Genomic DNA, 25248 nt, shown 5'->3' with positions numbered 1-25248 from the left:
TGGAGGTCACATACAAACCCCGAGTTTCGAAACATGGACCTCACCAGCTGTATCACATGGGTTTATTTGGAGAGAAAGGTAAATTTCAGCCTCTTTTGAAAAAGCGGGCGGTAGCAACATGAAATATATTCTATCATTGGCTAATCTAGAGTTTGGTGGACAACAACCAAAACCAGTGACATTGAACGTACAGTTCTAGCAGCACTAAAAGGTATCCGAAAAGTCTGTAACCACAGGTGATCTACAGTTTTTCTTAATTTCAAAGCTTGGTTGAATGACTCCTTCCCAGGACATTGAATTGGCAGACACGTTTCCCAGGAATGGACCCCAAGATCTCTGAACTTGACTCCCATGGGTTTCTTTTTCTGGGGCCTGCTTAAGGCACGTGTGTACAAAGAAAATATTAGAAACCCCAAACATCTGAAACAACAAATTCGTGACGAGTGTCGGACCATTGACGATGACACGAATATGTGTTCAAAAAGAATGGAAATACCGTCTCCAAACGTGTTTCGAATTACAAAGACAGCATGTTGAACACAGTCTGTAAAATTCGTTGAAGTGTCTACGGTTTCAGACTTTTCGGACACTCTGTACATGTACTACATGTGTGAAAAAACAGGCGACATCAATAACAATATACTGTCGGTGTGGAAAATACCAAGTTATAAAAATAACCCACCCTGAGATTTCAGACACGCAAGCCAAGTTAGAAGAAGCAACCGAGGTAACCTTGTAAACTATTATCACGTTTGTTGTAAAGCACAAAGTTAAAAATCAAGTTTAGATACCCGTGGTGGGCACAGCACAGATAGCCCATTGTGTAGATTTGTGTTTAATAACAAAGAAAAGAAATAAACAGAAACCTAATAGTCCAACATTAAAATAATGTCTAGATGGGTCAAAAGTACTGCCGGAGCGCGAAAAACCTTTGTGTTAAATCAAAATTAATTCCAAATTACATCAATGCATCTAACGAAGCTAACTAAACACAAGTGAGAACCATCTGTGCGGATATAACTCACCCATTAGAGTTCTATGTAAAATGGTTGATAGTGGGTTAATTCGCCCACTAGAATTTTTTGTAAAATAGTTGATCGTGAGTTAACCCTTTTTCAGCTGGTAGAGCACTCGCCTGGCTTGCTAGCGCTCCTGGGTTCAAATCCTGTACGCGGTAAACATAGAAATTGAAATTATAACGTATTCAGCACTGTTTGAGGTCAAACTTGTACTCGAACCTCTTAGATCCACATGGATCTAAATCCCGAAGAAGAAAGTACTGTTTCGTTTGGTGTAAATCTTGAAAAGAACTGATTCACGCAGTTCTGAAATATTAATTAAATATGGATGTAGAGGGTTTGTTTGTAATTAAGCACAAAGCTACACAATCGGCTATCTATGCTCTGCCCACCACGGGTATCAAAACCCGGATTCTAGCGCTGTAAGTCCGCACACATACCGCTGTGCTACTGGGGGGGGGGGATCTAGAGGGTGGTGCAAAGGTCGAGACCCATGGGGGTTTTGAAGAACGATAACAAAAAAGTAATTACTTTTCTTGTTTATTAAAGCACGTACTGGTTCGAAACTAATGGCCAGCAATTTAAACATTTCCTTTGATAAACAAACAGTTACTTACTTCTTTTCTTTTTTATATTATTGTTATTCAAAATGTCCACGGGGCGCGACTTTTGTGGCAAGTGAGGGATTCTGGTGTGTGTGTGTGTGTGTGTGTGTGTAGGGGTGGGGGGGTGGGGTGTTATGGTGAACACTGCATTGTGCACATTGAAGGTGGAACTTATCTACCAATTGTCTACTCGTCTTGTTATGAATATAGAAAAAGCTTAAATAAACGCATTCTAGGTGTCATGATAGAATGTTTCTATCAATGTTGTTCTAGTGAGATGGTGCATTCTGACACAAAATACAGACAATCCATGCTTAACTTCGAAGTACAAGTAGCAAAAAAAGTCTTGGAATGACCCATTCAGAGCCCAAATATAGAACCCATGGTCTTCGAATGACCCATTCGGAGCCCTGATTTCGTACTTATAGAACACGTTTACGAACATTTTGAAAGGTTATACGACAGACTTCCGGTCATCATCAACTGATTGAAACAGCAAAGAATAGAATTTGCATTAGACACCTATTAGAACGCATGCGTCAGAAGAATGACCAACGACTATTCAGGTCACACTTCATTTGGGCATTGGTCAGGAGGACCCTTTCCTCTTCCTTGGCCAGTTATCCAAATCATTGTGGCGGGTTAATTTATAACGATATAAACTTATAACTAAATCAAAGTTCCATCTATATTCTGTACTTAACGAGGTAAATTGTGAATTAGGCTGTGGCTAAGATAACAATGTTAACAATAATAAAAGAACCAAAAAAAAAGACAAAAAAAAATAATTCATTTCTTTATTACTGTATATTGTTCTGCTATGTACCCACACCTGAAGAAATTTGTACATCTAGTTAACTTGTCAATAAACTTTTATTAGATATACACGTATCATGTATAAGGTTTTTGTTTATAGTGAAACACGCCAACGCATTCATACCGATCTCCACACACACACTCGTATATACCTGTTCTCAGTAGTGGCAAATCGAACAGCAGTGAAAATGGATTGGGTTAGTGGAAGTAAAAAGATTAGAGTGGAGCCAACGAGATGACAAGGTAACGTAGATGAAAGAGGTCAGGTCCATATGGTGCTACTCAAGTACGGAACAGTTAGTGATATGTACACACCATTAACAGAAAACTCTCTGTTTACATTACACTAAAAATACTTTATTAACAGACAGGCAGCCAATCACCTGTAATCGTTTCTATGTTGGGTTCCATATTGAGCTCCATTCCAGAGTTCTTAATGGAGTTCCTATCAACATCGTCAATGAAAACAAGCATAATGTGATGATAGTGAAGAATTTTAATGAAGCGTCATTGTTCAAAAATAGTGTGTATGTATGTGTCCACATGTGTGTGTGTGTGTGTGTGTGTGTGTGTATGTGTGTGTTTGTGTATATACGTATAAATGAAAATAAATGCAGTTATATTGTTATAATTTCCGATAATACAAAAAAATGCGTTGAGGGATGAGGGTTGATAATCTTTATTGTTTTTCTCATACATTTTATTAAGCAGTTTTAATGTGTGTGTGTGATTTGACGTTAAGATGATATTTACTATTTTGTACAAAGGAGAAGTTCGTAATAATGCTATTAAAACACTCATTCCTCTTATGGATGTGTAACTGATACTAACAGTTTGTTTTCATATTAACTTGTACACCCATTCACTCACGTACAACAGAGGCATTTCAAGAACAAACATGGACTTTTGTATGATATTATGTTAAAGATTTATTTCAGATAGCCGAGTAAAGATTCAGAAGGGCTATTTACGCTAACCGTTCCTAATTTTGAACTAATGGACAAAAGGGAAGGTAGGTACTCAACAGCACTCGCCGCCAACTCTTGGGCTACTTTAATCAAGTATTAAGATTTCACCGTCACGCTTACAATGAATTATAGACCCAAAGAGTGCTCGCCGCCAACTCTTGGGCTACTTTAATCAAGTAGTAAGATTTCACCGTCACGCTTACAATGAATTATAGACCCAAAGAGTGCTCGCCGCCAACTCTTGGGCTACTTTAATCAAGTAGTAAGATTTAACCGTCACGCTTACAATGAATTATAGACCCAAAGAGTGGAGCGCGATACTGAGGTATTGGAATGAAATCATGGACACTCGGATTCACACTCTGGCATGCTAACTGTTCGGCCACACCAAGTCCTACTTTAAGTATCAAATGTAATTTATACCTAATAGTTAAAGCCAATTATTAATACTTGAAACCATTGGTACTTGGTGAAACTACATAATAACAAAATTAAGGAAAACAAGGACAATTGTATGTTCCACGAATATCACATTTATTACAACCATGGTTTCGCCAATAAAGGCATCATTATTAACTTGTCATTATGTCGTAACATACGAAATATTTGTGGAAGCGTACAACTGTATATGTTTACCTCACTTTTGTAAAGCCAGTTATGGTTATTATATTTAGCTTTGTCAACTTAATGACATAAACAAGATCTTTAGTAAAACACAGAGAGTTAACTGCACTCTATAAGGACTATTTATATACGTTGGCTTATTACCACAAATGTAAGTTGTAGCGCCACAGGAAACATATTTGGTTCCTCTAAATTTGGGTTCACGACGAATTTCCGACCATTTGATAAGAGTAATGGCACCATGATAGAACTTCTGGAGAAATATATATTCGTTCAGTAATATTGTGAAAACATATCAAGCTAAAGGAGACAGCATTTCAAAGAGGGGAGGTTTCATTGTTTTCCCACAATGGTGGAAACAGTCGCACAGCAAAGTGTTTAAAACAATAATAGGCTCCGAAGCCTTATCCATGAACCAATCCAGAACAATGCTCTTATCCTATAGTCACCATAAAACCCTGAAGCACGTAGAAATGATAGCGTGATTAAACTGGGTATATTTCCAGGAAATATCAACAAGATAAACAATAATTTAACGAAACTTAAGAAGCCAAAAGTTCACGAATTACCTCAAAATCAACAGATATTTTTCGCGAAAAAGATTATGAAAAAACTGGGATCACAATCATCCCATTCGACACTTGCTTGGTAAGTCCACTTTCCCCTGCCCCCGGTGCAGTTCCAATGGACTTTTATAGCATTGTTCAGCTTGGAAACCGCTATCTACTACACAAAAACGAAAAACCGTCCGTCTGTCACGACGATATCTTGGCTGTTGCGGTACCGATCGACACACAACTTGCGCGAAACGACGGCGCTTTGTGGCGAGACTAACATTTTTAAAATTACTTCCAGCCATATATATATATATATATATATATATATAAAAGAAAGATGCCCCACTTGGAGTATATAGGTAGATTTGAGGGTACGTTCGTAGAGATCGTGAAGGGTAATAAAATCAAATCGGTTCTACGCGCGCCCCACGCTTGATATTGCTGGCGCACAAAAATCATAATCACTTGTGATAGGGGATATAAGACTCTTCTCGTGACAATCAGCTGGTACCATGAAAACTTGCCTGCTTAAATATATATCTATTCCATGTTAGGCTTAGTAAGAACTACCCACACAAACAAAGTACTGACCAATAATAAATTCTTGAATATAACTACTACAGATACTATTTCATTCGTCGCTTAGAAAGCTGTGACTTAATCAGTTAATGTCTTCGACGACTTCTTTTCTAATTTTTAACTTTACGTCAAAATAATGATTTCATAATTTAAATGAACGCTTTCCCATTTAGAAACTTATTTTCAGTACTAGTTTTTAAAGTCTTTTGTTCACTTAACGTGAGCTCCCCGGTGGGTAGGCGGCAAGTTTGCGGACTTTAAATACAAAATTTCGGGGTTCGATTCTTGTGGTAGACGAAACGCAACTAACCTGTTGTGTAGTTTTGTGTTAAAACAATAATACTTAATTATTAATCCTTGATTTTTTATATTTTTATGACGCTGAATTATTAATTTATTTAATAATAGAGTGAGTGGGTCCTCCTCCAACACATGAGATACGTTCCTCGAGCAAGCTGTATTGGAAGAAGTCAATACCTTATATTTTCGATGACGAGGAACCCACTTTGAGACTAATAATGGCTGGAGACGGCTTGAAACGTTGTACATTTGCTGTTATATTAAAGTTTTTCTTCATTACCCATTCAAGCCGTCTCCAGCCATTACCAATACCTTAACAAGGATACGGGAACACAGCCGCGGTAAGCCTCCGATAAATACTTAAATATGTTGTTGCTTTTTATGCATAAATAAATAGCCCTACCTATACAGTATTGTATATGAACTAAAAATATAAAATCATAAACATAATAACATTCACATGTGATATCCTGCACCTGAAAATATGTTAAATGAAATAATACAATACTGCGTTTTATTGTTACACTCACCTATGAATGATGAAGACGAAGACTTGCGATGATGATGATAATAGATTTGGAGGCTGAGAAGTTAGTTTAAAACGATCTAGTGCACTCATACGTTTGCTCAGGAGGTCAAACCCTTTTGATTGACGCCCAAGATCTTACAGATTGCTTTACGCTAATTCTGTCTGAATGAATTTCAACTTGAGGGTAGGCTGGTAGAGATCCTGATGAGTAATAAAATCGAATCGGGTATACACTCGCCCCACGCTTGGTATTGCTGACGCACAAAAATATAGCTAATAGAAAAGGGGGGAAAAGAAGGTCCCATAGATTAATTTACTCTAATCTTGCCTAAATTAATTTCAAGTGCAGCGGCTATTGAGGATTCCTACTGCTACATTTGGTGAAAAAATGTGAACATCTAGTTTTCCATTTTTAATTTTAATAGTTGATTGTTTGGTTTAGAGCAAAGCCACACATCTGCTGTGTCCACTGTGGGGTATCGAACCCTGGAATTTAGCGCTGTATTTCGTTTGTTTTGAATTTCGCGCAAAGCTAGTCGAGGGCTATCTGTTCCTAATTTAGCATTGATACACTAGAGGGAAGGCAGCTAGTCAACACCGCTCATCGGCAACTCTTTTACCAACGAATAATGGGATTGACCACAACTATTTAACAACCTCACGGCTGAAAGGACGAGCATGTTCGTTGTGACTGGGATTCGAACCAGTGACCCTCAGCGCCCAAGCCGGGCCCATTTTTTTTAACAGAGTCTTACAACTGATTTAACCAAAATGAAAGTGTATGACATTTTTGTTAACACATCAAGACAGTTCAAAATTGTCGCAATATGAGTAATTATTCACAATTATAGAACTATCAACTATTGCATCGATTTAAATAATTTTATTTCTTAAAATTCGTATGATCTACGTTGTACTTTTTTTACGTCAACTTAGTCAGAAAATACGTATATAAAATAATCAAGTTCATAATTTTGTCCATGCTCACGATTTCAAAATTTGTTATGTTTAAAACGACATAATTATAAAACAAAAATATACAAAATAAAGTTAGGTTTGTACGTTGGCAAAGCATTCAAGATCCAGTAAAATTAACGTTTCTAAAAAAAAAAAAAAAAGACTTAGATTGTAGCTTGGGATTACCAGACGTTCCGGTTAAGCCGGAACAGTCTCCTTTTTTTTTTCTAGTCATTTGTCCTTGTGACCCGAGAAAAGTTTTTGGGGCGCACTAACCATCCCGGTTTTATGATAAAGACATCAAACTGTCAGTTACATCAAATCACAAATGTAATACGCCTACTTGACTTGTTCATTGTTGTAACACGTACTCTCCAGCCGCCAAACTCTCTTGAAAAGTTTGCGCAGGTTTGAATGTGAAAACACTTTATACAGTCATAACTATTTAATGCCAAACAAACAGAATTTCTACGTTCCATTCAATTTTCACACAAATATATCTAAAACGTTTCAAAGTAATGCTAAACCTAAAAGTAGTATGTTTGAAAATGTTATGGATTCCTAAATAAGTAGGTACGAAGTAGCTTATTTTAAGATGACTTGGATAACGTTAATAATTAACGATTTCTTGGATGTATAATTTGACCATTTTTGCTCATTTGTTTTATGTCTATCACCAAGAAAAGTTTGTTTGTTTTTGAATTTCGCGCAAAGCTACACGAGGGCTATTTGCGCTAGCCGTCCCTAATTTAGCAGTGTAAGACTAGAGGGAAGGCAGATAGTCATCACCACCCACCGCCAACTCCTGGGCTACTCTTTTTACCAACGCATAGTGAAATTGACCGTCACATTATAACGCCCCCACGGCTGAAAGGGCAAGCATGTTTAGGATGACGGGGATTCGAACCCGCGACCCGCAGATTGCGAGTCGAGTGCCCTAACTACCTGGCCACCAAGAAAAGTAGTTGAAATTATTTCAAAACCAATACCAATGCTAATATATTTAGAAACATTGTGTAACAGTTCAATAGATTTAAAGCAAATTAAATAGAAGTTAAATAATTTCAAATTTGTAATAACTATTTTGAAATTAGGGAGAAAGGGATGGGCTGTCCCAGATTTTCGGTTTGAAAATCTTGTCACCTTGTTGCACATTTTATTTTCACATTCCTCTCAAATTGTCTAATAGGGATTTCAAACCTGAAGTATATAAAAACAACATTTCAGATCTATGTATTTTGTCACTGTTCAGAATGCCTTTTGTTGAATACTAAAACTTGTTAGTTTGATTGTTGTAAAGCTTTGTTTGTTTTTAAATTTCGCACAAAGCTACTCAAGGGCTATCTGCGCTAGCCGCCATAATTTGGGAGTGATAGAGGGAAGGCAGCTAGTCAATATCACCCACCACAGCTCTTTGGCCACTCGTTTAACCAAGGAATAGTGGAATTGACTGTCATATTATAACTCCCTTACAGCTGAAAGACCGAGCATGTTCGGTGACGGAGATTCGAACCCGCGACCTATTCTATTCGCCTGGTCATGCCTGGCCTGTTGTAAAGCACAAAGCTACACAATGGAATATCTGCGTTCTACTCACCATGGCTATAAAAACATGAATTTCGGCGTCGTAAGCTTAAAGACCTACTGTTGAGCCTGTTGGGGGGGGGAACAAAACTCTTTGGCTGGGCATGACGTTGACGGCTTTACGTAATATAAGAATTTCAAAGCTACTTTATAACATATAAGAACACCAAAAAAATGATAATTAATGCTGTTAAATTTATCGTGTTTCCTTTTTTAACTAATTAGTTTAAAGAAGTTTTGCACATATATATAATTAACCAGTAATATAATTAACCAGTAAGAGAGTCTAAATTTTAAATAACATACATTCATAATAGTTTAGTTTACGTATAAAGTTGGTATCAAAGAAGAAATACTTTCTTAAAAAAAGAAAATATCAAAAGTTAAGCCTTTTCGAGAAATAATTCTATCTTGCAACATGATAAAAAAATTAATATCAGACATTGAAAAACAAAAGTAGAAGGTGTATCTGATATTTCTATTGCAAAATATAATCAGTCACCGAAATCTGGATGTAAACAACAACAAAAACAAACATGGCATTACAAATACCTGGTACAAATACTTTTATTTATTTATTTTTATCACATATCTTCTGCTTACAGGAAGTTTTAAGATATAGATTTGGAAGTAAACTTTTACATTATCAAGTTATAATTATTTAAAGAAAAACTCAAATAAAAGTATTCCTTTTAATTATAAATGCTCTAATTGACAAATATCCATATAATTAACAAATACTGGAGGGAATCTACTGGTTGAGATGAGTATATATCAAGCGAATTAAGATCTAAGTTGTCATACATATACAATTTCTATTTAAAAAATGCTTGTATACCTATCAGTTTCAAAAGATGGGAATTCTACAGTATACTAAAATCCTGTTGTTTACAGAGAACCCATTAATAAAAATTTTAAAGCAAATTCCAACATTTTTCCATGAACTGGCCAAAACGTTTTATATTTGTTCCTAATTTTAAATACTTATCAAGTTTACAAGTCCAAACATTCCATCATATAAAACAAATACTACGATTGTGAACGACACATTTGTAAACTCAATAAAAACGAAAACAGCATAAATTTCTTGCTTAGAGTAGTACTTTATGTTATAAATGAGAAAATGGGTAACACAATTTACCCAAAAATAAACAAACTTACTATTATTTCAACAATGACAATAGAACTTCTTGATTAAAGATAGTACACACAAAATCCTGATTGACTTGACCTTCTTGGAAACAGGTTTAAAACAGGATAGAGATTAATAAACTACAGAATTTTCATTCGATCAAAAAGTAAAATTCTTCATCTATTGATTTTCATGCTGTCTTCTTCATGTTCTTTCAATCAACAAAGACACAAGATAATGTAAAACTATCTATGTTACATTTAGTAATGTCATTACAGAAATGGCCATATTCCTATTTCTACTTTGAGCAGTTAGTATTTCTTTCAATTTCAAATATAAATAGTTAGTGCAATTTTCTATTTTTGTATCTGAAAGATATACTTGAAACATATATACATACATAATGATGTGGCTACGTAGTATAAAAGAATCATTGTTTGGGATCCTGGAGCATTTGTTCACACAGTATTTGATATTTTCAATCTGTAAGGCATCCTATGCAACATGAGATAATGGACGAATCAGAGACCCCCAAGGTTCCATCATAGCTCACCAGAAGGAGGGAAAGTAACAGCGACTACTCTTAACTAAATATTAGTATTGACTATCACACATATCACACTTCCTCAGCAGAAAGATTGGAGCATTCTCAGTGGCTCAAACCTTGAGCTCTTTGAATTGCCACTTCGCAAGTTAACCACTACTTCACACCTAGCCCACACAGAATCAGGATACAGCTACAAATATCTTTTACAAATAAATGTGTGATAAAGATGTAAATAAATCATTGTCACAAATAAACTGAGCCACAAAATTGGTCTTAAAGAACAAAATTTTGACCTCATGACAGGGATTGGGAAAACAGATTTGTGTACAAATGTTTTAAAAAAGTTACACCCCATTAACGAACACAAGGTAGGCATAAATCAATTTACACCTACGTTTTATTGGGTAAGACGAGTGAAAAAGCATGCATATTTTAGATCAAGTGTACTGGAATATGCATTAGATGAGTGTGACATAGTTGTCCACTCAAATTGTTTGAAGATCTTGACAAGGGTTAATGATGAACAGCTCCTCCATATAAAGATAGCTTATTCATACATAAACTGAGGCAATAGATTAACCAAGTAAATTCCACTTGTAAACTAATCTTTGTTATATAACTGGTGTCTTACACGTTCATTGACCACTAATGAAAAACTCTATCCAAGATCAGTTGATTTTGTTTTCATATCTAGCAGAAAATGTTTAATTCAACGTATGTACTGGTTGCCAATATCACAGGTCTTTGGTAATCATGGATTCACATTTGAAAGTACACTAACTTACAAAGTATTATTTCAAACAAGTTAAAAATATCATGGTAATTTTCACAATTTTAATCACACAGTCTATAAAGTATACAAAGGTGAAGTCTTTACTTTTAAATTTCCATAACAAAATAAAACAAAAAATCCTCACTTATTAAAACTCGTAGTTCCAATCTAAAACTAACATCCTCTTATTCAAAGTTCTAATACTTTAATTTTTTTTAATACCTCAGGATAGACTACTTTTAAAAAAAGTAGCAAGTGATGCTTCTTATACAACAAAAAAGAAGTGAAAAAAGGGATCTGTGCCTTTCATTCTAAAACAAAACAAACATTCCATGACTAGGCAGTCCTATTCAATACCATGTAACAACTTATAAGTTAACAATTTAATAAATAAAAAAGAAAAGAAATAAATTTGTTATTTTGTTACATAAACCTAAATTGTTAAAAACTTTTAACAAGATAATTTTGTATATTATACGCTTTAAATTGATCAGTAGTTTTACGATGTGTTCGTGATAATATTTCCATTTTCCTGCATAATTTCCTTAGAAAACAGAATAGATACAAAATGATAATCCAATCCATAATTAATGTTTTTAACTTTTTTTTTATACAATAAATTAGACACCTTTAAAACTACGAAAATCCAAAATTCAAACAAGTCACATCCACTGGCACAAACTTTCTACCTAGAGAAAAAAACAAGGAGAAGACAACCATGTCATAAAAATAAAATGTTAGAAGGTACACAGTTGAGGAACTTATATTTATTTACCGGCTTTGATGATTCTAGACTGAAATATTTGTATGTATGTATGTGTATGTATAACACTAAATGCTTGAGGAAAAAAAAAAGGAGTTTCGAAAAGAAGATAAGCATAAATATCAATCAAGCCTAAGCAGATTTTGTTTACAATACTTAAACACTATTCCAGAATCCTATTTTTTTTCAGCTAATATACAGATCAGGAACAACTATTACTGCAAAGAAGAAACTGCATTCTTCAGATTTTGAACAACAAGGTCAATGTCCCTTTGGGTTGTTTCCCGTCCTACACTGAGTCTGAGAGTGCGAGCTGCAAGGTTTTCAGGTACACCAGAAGCTACAAGAACTGAGGAAGGTCTGAAAAATAATGCACCATTTTAAAAGCAGCATGATGTTTGGAATTTTGAATAATGATAAGGTTATTCATTTGAAGTTCGTGATCATATTTTGAACACAAATCTTAACTTCAATTAAATTTTATATATTTTTTGACTATCCAATGGATTAAAGATAGGCTATACAAAATTATTGTAAATTAATCATCACTGGTAAATTATTTATCTCTATTCAAGTAATAATCTTTAGCAGGTGTTTCCTGCAGCATTTATATATTCACCTACACTCCTGGACTAAGCTCCTATCTTCTTTAACTCTTTCAACATGGGCTCGGTCCCTAGGATCAACCTCGTAATCATTTTGTGCTTGTTATAGTTTTCATGCTATAACTCTTAAATTAGTAAGCGAATGTTAACGAAATTTGGCAGATTATCAGTAAACATTACAATGTTTTCATACACAAAATATCAATTTTTTTACTAAGTCTTAAGGTTTGTAAAGCAATGTTTTTCTCATGTCTTTCTTTTCATTTTTGTCATGTTGCCTATCTATCATGCAAAGTAATATTAATTTTAGGATTAAAAATACTTTTATAAATCAGAAAGTTTTGAAATTTAACATGCAAAAATTTATTATGTCCAGATAGTTATCAAGCATTTCTTAAGAAAAAACTTTATATTTTATCTGTTATTTTCAGTAATTAATCTCTGTACGGGTTCAGTAGATTTGACCAATCTCACAACCACCATAAAAAAATAAATATAAATTATGCCTCTTTCATTCTAGAATGAGCAATATCTTAGCAAATTGAAAAGATAAAGAGGCTCTTATTTTATATTCTAGCTTGTCGAATAAAGACTGTGAAATTTGTTTTCATAGCTTGTTGGTGCTGCTTTTGGGGCAGCAGGACAGAGATGTATGGCTCTTTCCACTGCCGTGTTTGTTGGAGAAGCTAAAGAATGGCTTTCTGACTTAGTTGAAAAGGCCAAGACTCTTAAAGTTAATGCAGGTATTCTGTTTATTGTTGAACAGTGTTTTCCTCAGCTTTTACTTATCCCATTGAGCCTATTATTTTCTACTTTCATTTTCAGATACAGATTTTAAAACAATAAAAAACTAAGTTTATTTTTGTTTATTCTCTGTTTGGGGTTCAATTTTTAACATAGTTTTTCTCTAAAAATGAATTTTATTTTAAACTGAGTAGTTTATTTTAAATGCATATTTTTTTTGAAGAAATACCAGTTTCATGTTTTCCTTTTTGTATTATTTAATTATACTTTACCAAATTGTTATATATTATAGATAGTTTTAATTTAATTTATAGCAATATGTAATAAAATATTAGGTTACTTTTACTGGTTATGTATCTAATTATTACACTATCTTGTATATTTATTGTTGTTTCATTAACAGTATGGTTATATTAGTATATTGATTGTAATTACCATTTATTTTGATGTATTGTTTATCATTATACTTTTCTAGATCTCTTAAGCTGGCCAAACTTCATGAGATATTATTGGGATTATGTTCAAAATATTATTAACAGCAAGGGTACTCAACTAAATATTATTATTAACAGCAAGGGTACTCAACTAAATATTATTATTAACAGCAAGGGTACTCAACTAAATATTATTAACAGCAAGGGTACTCAACTGATGAAACAATGAATTCAAATTTGTATAGAGATGTAATAAAAATATATTTGATTAGCTATACTGATGGACAGGATGAATTTTCATTTCACATTAAGTACGTGGCATACTCTGATTGGAAGTTATTGTTATTTATATACACACATTCTAGTATTTATCTTTTCCAAGTAGTTAAAAACAATACTCAAACAGTTAAAAGAAAAACTCAATTTTTTGTAATACTAATTAATATTAACTTCCAATCAAAAAAAATTACCTACTTAGATCAAAAAAATAAAAATCAACCCAGTAATGAGTATATACTGTCCTTATTTACTTATTTGTAAATAATAGAAATGCATTGTTAACAGAGGTTTTGGTTATTGTAACAATAGTTTAAGTAACTGGTTATGATAACCGTTGTAGGAGAAATAACCCCTGGCTTATTAGTCTTATTAACTTGTTTGGGGTAGAAAGAGCTTTCATCCACCAGACATTATTAATTAAAATGTTAACAGTATCCAGCTACAGATTTTTAATAAGAGTGGAACAACAGAAGTTTAAATATAACGTGTCTTTAATGCTCTGTTGGGTTTATAACTAGTGCTTATTACATGTGTGTGTACAGTGCTACAAAATGTGACATTTTATCCAACAGCAACAGTTATTATAGAATTATGGTAATGTTTTGTGTAAACAACAATATGAGGAACGGGGAAACTTGTCTTGTTTGTAGGTCATGTACCTGATGCCGATCTTGGACCAGTCATTTCCCCTCAGGCCAAAAAACGTATCTGTGACCTCATCCAGAGTGGTCTAGATGAAGGGGCAAAACTGTTATTAGATGGGAGAGATATTAATGTTCCAGGTTATGAGAAGGGAAATTTCGTTGGACCCACTGTTCTGTCTGATGTTAAGGTTTGTATTAGTTGTTAAAGAAATTCTATTTTGTGGTACATAAGATCTTAGTCAGTGATGCAAGGGAAAATTTGTACAATTCAGTTGTCATAGTTATTTAATGGATTGCTTCAGTATGTGTTTTTATAGATAGATATTTCAATTGCAAATCATTATTTGGAAAGAAATTGGTCTTGAAAAATTACATTATTTAGATCTTTATATACGAGTTTATTAATTTTTAGAGCAAAAACCATTTTTGTTGGTTAAGTGTTTTTAAGTTACAACCCTTTTTCATACAATAGTACAGTGCTTTGGCATGTTCATTCTGTAGTAGGGAAATGCATTTTAGATAGTAGTAAATAATTATTAGATATTATTCAAATAGTTTTCTCACATAATGAATAATTATGAATCCCAACAGTTTATCATAAGTTATACTTTGTGTTTATTACACTACATGTAAATTCAGGGTTAGTCTACTTATTGTCATCTGGCATATATGTGTGTGTGTGTGTGTGTATATATATATTGGGTATAAGAAAGAAAATAATTCTTCCAAGAGATCATTGTTACCAATTTTCAAAATTAAATTTGTGTGTGTGTGGTTTATAGGCAATGTTTTCAATAAGCATAACTTGATTTCTTGAAGAGTTTACTATAGTTTTGGAATCAACAGCTTGTAGGAAAAATAAATGATGGGTCACTTAAATGTTTTTGCTTAAATGATAAAACATTCTCTCATTAGACAAGCAAAATTCAAAATATAACAGGCTCTTATTTTATATTCTAGCTTGTCAATATCAGTAATTTGAGTTTCTAATTCATACACGTTTTCTCATTAGACAAGGTAAAATTAATTTATTTCCTGTTTGGTCTGTATACCAGCAGTCCTCAAACTTTAGTAGAGGACCCATTATTAATTATAAAATATTTGCAGACTCTATCAATGTTTTTTTTTTTTGAAAAAAAAAAGACTGTGTGCATGAAAAGCTGCATTCTGAAATTAAATGTTTTAATTCATACAAATTTAATTTCATGAAAAATATTTTTTATTCTATAGGTTTTTTTTAAATAATTTTATGAAATTTTGAACTTGCAAATCACCTTGAGTACTCTTGTTAATCCCAGTTTGTGAAACACTTTTGTATACCAACTGGTAACTAACATTGTGTACCTCTAAGTTCTGAAACTAATGTAAAATAGAACAGAAAAATGCTGCAAGTAATAAATAAGCACTAAACTGGAATTTCAAATATTATAATTGTGTGTTGTTTATTTTTTACTTTTGCAACATGAATATGAGAGAAGAAGCACATAACCCATATGTTTATGTTATATTAAACCTTGTAAAATTAACAATGATACTTGTTAAATAAAAAGTTATATCTATTGTTCTCTCTTACTTTTTCTCCTCCAGCCAAATATGAAGTGTTATAAAGAGGAAATTTTTGGGCCTGTTTTAGTCGCCATGTGTGTTGATAGTATGGAAGATGCTATAGATGTGATCAACTCTAATCCCTATGGGAATGGCACAGCCATTTTTACCACAAATGGGGCCACAGCACGAAAATTTACACAAAATATTGATGTTGGTCAAGTATGTTTCAATATTTCAGCTGTTTACAGGCAGCAATTATTGACAGTTACCAGTTTTTATTCCTAAACAGATCTAAAAGTCTAGGCAATGAATGTACTTTTAAACAAGTTGCCAGCACATGTAGATCACAAGTTGTAAGTACTGTCCTTGTGTAAGCTATACATCTAGATTTATTTTGTAAAAGTGACAATGATTATTTATAGTTAAATGAAATAATAACTATAGAAATAGTTCATTAAAACCTGTTGTAGAAGACATCCCTTTCAATAAGTAAAATTGTGTAATGTAAGTATCATATGTAGTATATTGAAATAAATATAAGGTGCAAATGTTGTATGATTATCTTAAATCATAAGACTGTTTCTCAGGAGGTTAGCCAGGCAAGTTTTAAAAGTATGTGAGTACTATTTATACAGTTTAAACAGTGTTTATTGTATTAATTTTTTTGTGTTGGAGTATTAAAAAACTGAAATGTGCTAAAGTTAGCTTGAAATAATAACTGATTATTGAGTCTTTGAGGGTGTTTTGAGAATAGATAACATTACATGAATTGTAAATATGTAATAGAAGTAGAGTTCTACTTTTGATCTATATTTATGTAGTGAAACTGTTTTTATCAATTCCAAATTCAAGATTCTTGTTTTTTGCTAGATCGGAGTAAATGTCCCAATCCCAGTGCCCCTTCCCATGTTTTCTTTCACTGGTTCCAGAGGATCTTTTCTTGGTGATTCCAATTTTTATGGGAAAACAGTAAGTAACAGTTTTTGTAAATATAAAACTTGTTTTTAGTACTATACACTGTAATTGTCTATAAACAGTACTAAGTCAGTGCTGTTCTGTATATAAACAGTGCTAAGATAGTGCTGTTATATACGAATTTAATCTGTATATAAACAGTGCTAAGTTAGTGCCATTCTGTACCAATTTAATCTGTATATAAACTGTGCTAAGTTAGTGCTGTTCTGTACAAATAAACAGCACTCACGTAGTACTGGTTATATAGAGATTACTGTACAAATTTAATCTCTATATAACCAGTACTACGTCAGTGCTGTTCTGTACATATTTAATCTGTATATAAACTGCACTAAGTCAGTGCTGTTGTGTACATATTTAATCTGTATATAAACAGTGCTAAGTCAGTAAGTATTTGAATTTTTTATTATGCAGTATTTTATGATGAATTTTGTTCACCTTCTTAATTAAAATGTTTCATTTGGTCATTAAAAACTTCTGTTTTAGTTCGAATTTAATGCAAAGCTGCTTAAGGGCTTACTATGCTATCCATTCCTAACTTTAAAATGATACACTAGAGGGAAGGCAGCTGGTAAATGTCACCCGTGACTCTTTTTACCATTGAATAGTAGGATTGGCTATCACAGTATATCACCCCCACAGTGAAAAGGCAAGCATCCTAAGTAATAGGGTTTGATTTTGTAACCCATAGGTTGCGGGTTGAGTGAGTGCCCAAGGGCTTAGATGGTGGGGAGGGGTCAAATGACCACTCCAATATTCAAAAAAGTCATTTATCACTCAGCAACTTATTGTTGTTAGGTAAATTAAGCTCCTCATAGTTTTTGTTCTTTTTAATTTTGAATAATTTCATTTAACAAGTTTTATCTATACTAAGGTATATCATTTAAGTTATGTAGAAGAAAAGGTCTACATTTTTTTTTGGAAAAGGACTTTTCTTTTACTCTTTAGTGCTAGCTATGCCCTTGAAGCACCCTATCTGCCTTGCCTGTCAAATGTGTACACATGCATAAAATTAGTTTTCAATATTGAAAAAAATTTTAAAACAATAAAAATATTTGTACTAATACTGTAACTTAAGAAATTTTTTTACTTAGTTAGAAGGGCACTAGGGCAAGCCAAAATTAATAGAATTAATTTGTTAGCACTACAACAATTTATTTAAAACATTAAAAAGGAAAAGATGTTAAATAGAGATCTATGTTTTATTAGATGGTTTTTGAGTTTATAGCTAGAAGACTTGTTGCTTTTAGAAACATTCATTAGTTTTTATTGACAAGTATATGAATGCAATTCACCTTATCTTTAATTTATAAAATTCTGTGAAGGGTTTTCTAAGTTTAAAATATATGATTGCTGGTATCTGTCCTTGAAAAACATCTTAAACAATGTGTCATAATGGATTATTTCTAGGGCTTAAATTTCTACACCCAAGTGAAAACTGTTACTCAGCTTTGGAGAGACCAAGATGTTACAGAAGGACGAGCAGCTACAGCTATGCCAATAATGAAGTAAACGAAGATAGAATTGGAAAATATCATACTATATTGATTAGTGAGGACTACAGAGTTTTGGAAGATACAATATCATGATATTAAAGATAGGATCTGAGTTGAAAAAGTAAATATTAGGTTTTTTAGTTCATTTAACTGTCAATATACTGTTAAGTTTTTCATAGGTTGTAAAAGAAATTGAAGGGTATGTTTTACTGTCTGTTCAACATAAAAAATTGGGTAATGTTTCTAATGTGTGAAAGGTGGCAACTATTCAGTAAGCTGTTAAGGGTGTCTCTTTAGGATGTATACTTTGCATTTTTTTTAGAGAGACATAAACAAATATTAGGAAATAGTAAACAGATATATTTTTGTTTTGGTTCAAATTTTAAAAGTATAGTAAAGAAATATATTATTCAGGTAAATGGAGAAATAATGCATGCATTTAATGTTGAGAATTTTTGTAATAAAATGTTTGTACCAAGTTTCAATAAAACACACATCTGCTCAATCTATAAGTTAGACAACCATACCCATAATTATTTTTAACTTTGTTTAATGCAAGCTGGAATTTATTACGGAACATTTCTATGAACATAATGATTCGTTAAATGTTTTATATATAAAAAAAATATTTACGTTATCTTTTTATCACTGGATTATAAATGAAGATGGAGTTGAACCAAGATCATTAAAAATAAAATAAACTTGAACAAATCCAGTGGTAACAGGCTGCTTTTGGAAAAGGACACTGTTGTTTGGAAAGTGGGTATAAGCTGCTCAAAATGTAAACATATTACTAGTTGTAAGTTCTGTTACAAATTTCTATTGAAATATTTCATGTATTAATGAGAACAAAGATAAATGGACACTGATGACTCCAAATGTTTACTGTTTTACCAGCAAGATTCCCAGAGTACACATCAAATAAGGACCAATAATGTTGGTTTTGAGCTTATGCTGCAGTTCATTCTAGACAAGTCTTGGAGTCCTCTTACTGATTTAGCAGTTTTCCATCTCATGTAATACTATTACTAAAAGTTCTGTTTTACTGACATTGTCAACTATAGTGATGTGGTTAGATCACTTCTGTTTGTAGATAATATCTTATCAGTATGAGAACAGAATGTTGATTTTAATTGTCAGTTATGAACTAAAAATTCTATAGATTACTTAAGATTAAACATTAATTAGTTTGAACATTAGTACTGAAACTCACTAGTTTCAAAATCAGGGAAACATGTCACTGAAAAAAGACTTGATAATTATTTTTCATCATAAATTACAATAAGAAAACCTTATTTGGTTAACTTTTTTGAGCTTTGGGGATCAGCCAAACATTTTGTGAAGCTTATAGTCGAGTTTTATGTATTTTGTTCCTGTTTTGCTATCATTAAGTGAGATCATATAATTTCAAATTGAACAAAATAGCTATAAAATGCTATGAAAACTCTTACTATTACATATTGCACTTATATTATTCTGACCCTCTTATCTTCGGAGTGGGTGTGGGTTCGTTATAGCGTGCTGAGACTGTGAATCATTCGCAACGAGTTTTTGTAAGAATGCGCTTCACACATTAAACTATAAGAGTGACTGTCAAATCCCACTATTCAGTTGGACAAGAGCTGGCGGTGAATGCTACCTTTCCTATAGTTTATCAGTTCGAAGTTTCAAACAGATATGCTCATTTCACCCTTTAGGTAGTATCATATGGAAACAGGCTTATGAAGTACCTTCTGAGCCACTGGTAGTGAAGTATATTCTGTATGTGTCTGTTACCTTTCAATTATCTTATCAGTTGTCAATATATACGTACTCAGAACACCAAATTACTAGGCTGTTCATAAAGAAGATCACAAAACTTTGTGTAAATTGTGGAACATTTTATTAACAAATACCACTTCTTGATAGTGTAACAACCTGTATTCATTTACGGTAATTTTGAGACATCGTTTCGAACAGATATTGCAAATTTTCATCATTACTGCTAGCTAGTAAAGCTCGTTACACTAGCTCCTACCTCCCAGTGGTTCAGCTGTAAGTTTAAGGGTTTATAACAACATAGGTCGAGTTTAGGTACTCGCAATGGGTACATAACTATTTGCCCTTAATAACAAGTTATTACATTATTAAAAATGTATCGTTACCCCCACACGCACGCGCGTGCGCAAACTACAACTATGTAAGTAAAAATGTAGCATGGTTTCTAGGGTAGTATCTACGGAAGTAGGACCCATATGACGGCTGGGATATATTATCCATCAGATTTAAACTTTAATCACTAGTCTCACAAAGTATATCGTAAATAAGCCTCACAACAGTCTACATCTTTGTCGTCTCGGGAGATGGCTAATCATATAATATTAATAAGTTTATTAACAGAATATTAGGGGTGATAAAAAAACGTACCTCTTGATGTTGGTATTTTATCAATAATTAACAGTAGTTCAAAAGTAAGCAATTAATGGATCAAATGAAAAATTCCACTGAACAAGACTTGATATCAAAATTTTCCCGAGAAAAGCTCTTAAGAAATGGTAGTATACCCACCCATTCAACATTACACGTTGTCCGCGTCGTATTCAACTCAGCCCAAAAAACTTTTTCATCTTAAAAATCACACAAAAAACTGAAATGATATTGTACAGAAAACTATACTCCGCACAGTATTTTGAGAACATTAAAAATGTTGCATAAATAAAAAACGTAGAACTAAATTAAAATATTTGAAAAACGGATGTGGGTTGTAAATTATTATTTTTTTGTAATTTTTCATTCCGCAATTAAATGTCAAATATCCGACTTGGAACTCGCACAAATACACAAAAATAAAACATTAAATGCCACACCAACACTTTTATCAAGTGTGACCATACAAGTGTCATTTTTAGCCGCGGCTCCGAGTTTGTTTTTTCAAGTACAAACTTTTAGCTCATAGCTCCATCATCTCTTGACCAATTTCAGATCTAATTACAGTTTCCGATTCAGAAGGTTAAACCCTTTCAACTGATGTATTTGACCACGCCCAAGGTCTCGTGCGTTAATTTATTCTAATCCTGCCTAAAAGAATTTCAATTTGAGGGTAGGCTGATAGAGATCCTGATGAGTAATAACACTGAATCAGGTATACGCGTGCCCCACGCATGGTATTACTGACGCACAAAAATATAGCTAGTAAAATAGGAAACAAAGGTTTCGTAAATTAATTTACTCTAATCCAGCCTACAATAATTTAAAGTGACCGCGGCTATTGGGGATTCCCTCTTGTTTTTAATGACATCTGCAGAACACAGAAAATCAAATTATATATATATGGTCGGTGTTGTGTTGGTTCGTATTTGTACTTTAACTATCGTGTCACTATGTAGACAAAGTGTTCAAGAATTCCTCCGTTACTCCTCGTAGACACTAAAGTAACAACTACCATTAGATGATAAATATCATGTCATCGAACTGTATCTTACACTTAAAGATGTTGACGCTATGACTGACATAAGTTTTCATTTTACCGAACTTCCACATTAGAGAGAACGTAATTGAACGTTAACGTCCCTTGGGATTGCTGGACGAATGAGCACAAAAGCCATAAAGTGGTGGGAGGGAGAACAGAATCACACATCATGGTCCTTTGCTAACAAATACTCTACGAAGTCAGAAGGTTTGTATTACCTGATCATGACGTGTAACGAGGTCAGCGCACACGAGTATCGTCGTAATGTCGTCTAGTACTGGTCAGACGAGTGGTCTTGTGACAATTGAACGGATGTAGATAAAGATGTATATGAAGATAACAAGAGAGGGCTTCCACCGTTAGGGCTGTAAGAGTTGAAACTAGAAATGGTACGAAGTAGAAAAGAACGTTAATATGTCTATATATAGTTCAGTGTTCCAGTTAGTAGAGTGATTTTCTTTGTCCGAGGACTTTTATTGAAACTGTTATTGTTATGGAATTTTCATGACACGGTAATCCTGCTGCAGCACCATAGAGTCTGAAACGTTTTTGGTCTTTATTGTTACATGATAATGCAGTGTTCTGAATAGAGAATCAAATGATTTGACATTAATTTCTCAGTCAATTATTCATCTACTGTTGTTTCCACAAATTCAGGAAATAATAACGGAATAGATAATAACCAATAAAAATAAGTTTAACAGTGTAGAGATGCACCGAAAACAAAATCAAAATATGAAAAAAGACGTTAAAGTTTGACTTTTATTCGAGGCTTCAAATTCAGATTTCAACAATTTTTATAACATCCTGGATTATCATGTCTAAAGTACGTTTTTTTGTTGTTTTTTTTATAGTGTTTGCTTTATTAGAAGCCCCCCCCCCCAGTAGCTCAGCGGCATGTCTGCGGACTTACAACGTTAGAAACCAGGTTTCGATACCCGTGGTGGGCAGAGCACAGATAGCCCATTGTGTAGCTGTGTGCTAAATTACAAACAAACAAGCTTTATTAGTATATGCACAATTTATTAATCTAGAAGCTGATGTGTTTGTTAGACAATGTATGCAATATTGACGATAGCATATAATTTCAAGCTTAATTTTTTCCCGTATGTAATCAATATTGCCTCTTCTTTTGGTTCCGGAAACAAACAAAAGTACTGTTTGTGCTACAGGACGTTTGACGATTACGTCCAACAAACCGCCGGAAAAGCGTTATTTGAAAGAGTCTGCTTGTATGGTATTTCTGTTACGCGGAAAAGATCAGTTTGTCATAACAGGAAGCAAGTGACGTGCACTAGGAGTCATTTGAAAGAACAGTTTTGATATAATAGAGGTTTACTTTCATGTACAGAGGTTTGAATATGTTATACTAAAACAGTTTTGAATAAGTAAGTCAAGAGACATAGCCAATATAAAGTCGCGGTGAAACAGAATGTATCAGAACTACATTTTGGCATCATGTAGCTAGTGGATGCCATCGAAAACTGAGCGCTTTTAGGAGGGCTAATAACAGCCCTTTCTGATGTAATATGTTCATATACATAGATCATAAACTTGTGTTCAGATTGGGTAATTAGAATTTTAAAGGTGAGGATATTCATTGTGCTTAATGGAATTGGAAAACAAAAGATTATGAATAAACTTGGAGCACCAGGATCATCCAAAAAAAGAGACCTGCAACAAGTCATACCCTAACCATGGTAAGCAAAGTGTAGCATTTTGTAACATACGAGAATTCACCAAGACAAATATTAGTGGCAAAAGCTGATCACGCACCCCTGGTAACAGTACGCAATATAATAAAGAAAACACAACTGTCGCATAGTTTCTGTAGCTGGAGGACAAAATAAGTGTTCGTGGTATTTAGTTCACGCAGAGGCATAATGAGTGGTCAAGTCACCGATTGCAATGCCTATGGAGTTATTTGCTATTGAATTATTGAGACAATTGGGGAACCGTCGTTTTCGTTCTCTAGATGGATTGTGGATGACAGTCTTACGACGGATCCTTTTGTGATTGAAAATAAGCTGCACGCTCATCAGATAGAGGATGACTAGTCTTGTGGATTTTAACGACATTTTGAGGCTCCAAAATCGTGTTATTGTAATTCTGTACAAACTATGCCCAAATAATATGTAGTTCTTCAATTAATATTAAACATTCTCTTTGGGTATTCCTATGCGTTGCTTATCAAGTTAGCTATTTTACACAAATACATACTTGCGCATGCCCCCACAGCGGTATGTCTGCGGACTTACAACGCTAGAATCCGGTTTTCGATACCCGAGATGGGCAGAGCACAGATAGACAACTGTGTAGCTTTGTGCTTAATTACAAACGAACAAATACTTGCGCATATTCAGTAAGTCTTGAATCAGACCTTACTGTAGAATCTGTTTGAATGATTATAACTTGTATATTCCACAAGATCTAAGCTAAAGGATAAACCTGTCCGTTGTTATTGTGCATATGGTCCCACCGCAAAGGAAAGAATACGTAGCGATGAAATTTGTTCTTTTTATGTATTCTCAAACCTGCAATTTTTGACTCTGACATCTCAAACAAACCTGAAACGTTGCAGTTCAATGCATAATTTCAAAATCCTGAACGTGCACTCGCGCTTCGTCCAAATATGTACTCTGAACAGCGGAAGTTCACAGCCCTATTTTAATTTAATTATCTTATTGGTCAATTATTTAAAATTAGGTTTATATTTGTTAATATTCAAAAGCGAGGAGGTATAAGTGCGTAACTCGCGGGTACAGAAACGTAATTTTTTTAATCGAAAGTATATTCTAATGTATATGTTAAAGATAAATATAGCATATTGTGATAATTAAATATCAAAGTAATATTTACAGCTTATAGGTAAAAAGTTTGTTTTTTTTATGAAAGAGAAATGTAAAGCTAGTCCTGTAGTTAGTATTGTCAGACTGTGCATCTACTTTGGTTTTAGTGAATTCTAACTTTATATATATATATATATATATATATAAACAAGTTAAAACTAAACAATGCCAAAAATCAGGTAAAAAAATAAATAGAAGTAAAAAGGCCGATGGCCCGCTAAAAACATAAATTAAGTATATATATAATCCAGTAATTAAAATTCTTGCGTTAAAGAGTTTTGAAGCCTGTGATATTAATAGTGGTTTCATTTCTACTAAAATGATTAAACTAGAATATTAATAAACAATTAAAATAACCTATGAGTTTGCTTCTATAAAGTAGAATTTGTAAACTGAGTAATGTAGTATAAACTACAAGATACGAGTTAAAATAACAACCTAGGCTGTGATGATAAAGTTATGAAATTTATGTGT

The 25248-nt window shown here is 33.3% G+C and overlaps 1 protein-coding gene across 1 annotated transcript in view; it reads right to left on the bottom strand.

Moving 5' to 3' along the window:
- Positions 1-9096: 9096 nt before the first annotated feature.
- Positions 9097-25248, bottom strand: part of LOC106461787 (selenocysteine lyase-like) — a 49836-nt gene continuing 33684 nt past the window's right edge. Inside the window, exons 13-14 of the mRNA XM_022388837.1 lie at positions 12372-12428; positions 9097-12112 (exon numbers count right to left, since the gene is read on the bottom strand). Coding sequence (XP_022244545.1) covers positions 11968-12112; positions 12372-12428 — 202 coding nt within the window. The 3' untranslated portion in view covers positions 9097-11967. The remainder of the gene's footprint in view (positions 12113-12371; positions 12429-25248) is intronic.

The sequence above is a fragment of the Limulus polyphemus genome, unplaced genomic scaffold, assembly GCF_000517525.1.
Source record: "Limulus polyphemus unplaced genomic scaffold, Limulus_polyphemus-2.1.2 Scaffold1031, whole genome shotgun sequence".
Classification (NCBI taxonomy): domain Eukaryota; kingdom Metazoa; phylum Arthropoda; class Merostomata; order Xiphosura; family Limulidae; genus Limulus; species Limulus polyphemus.
This window is presented reverse-complemented; position numbering and strand designations above follow the sequence as displayed.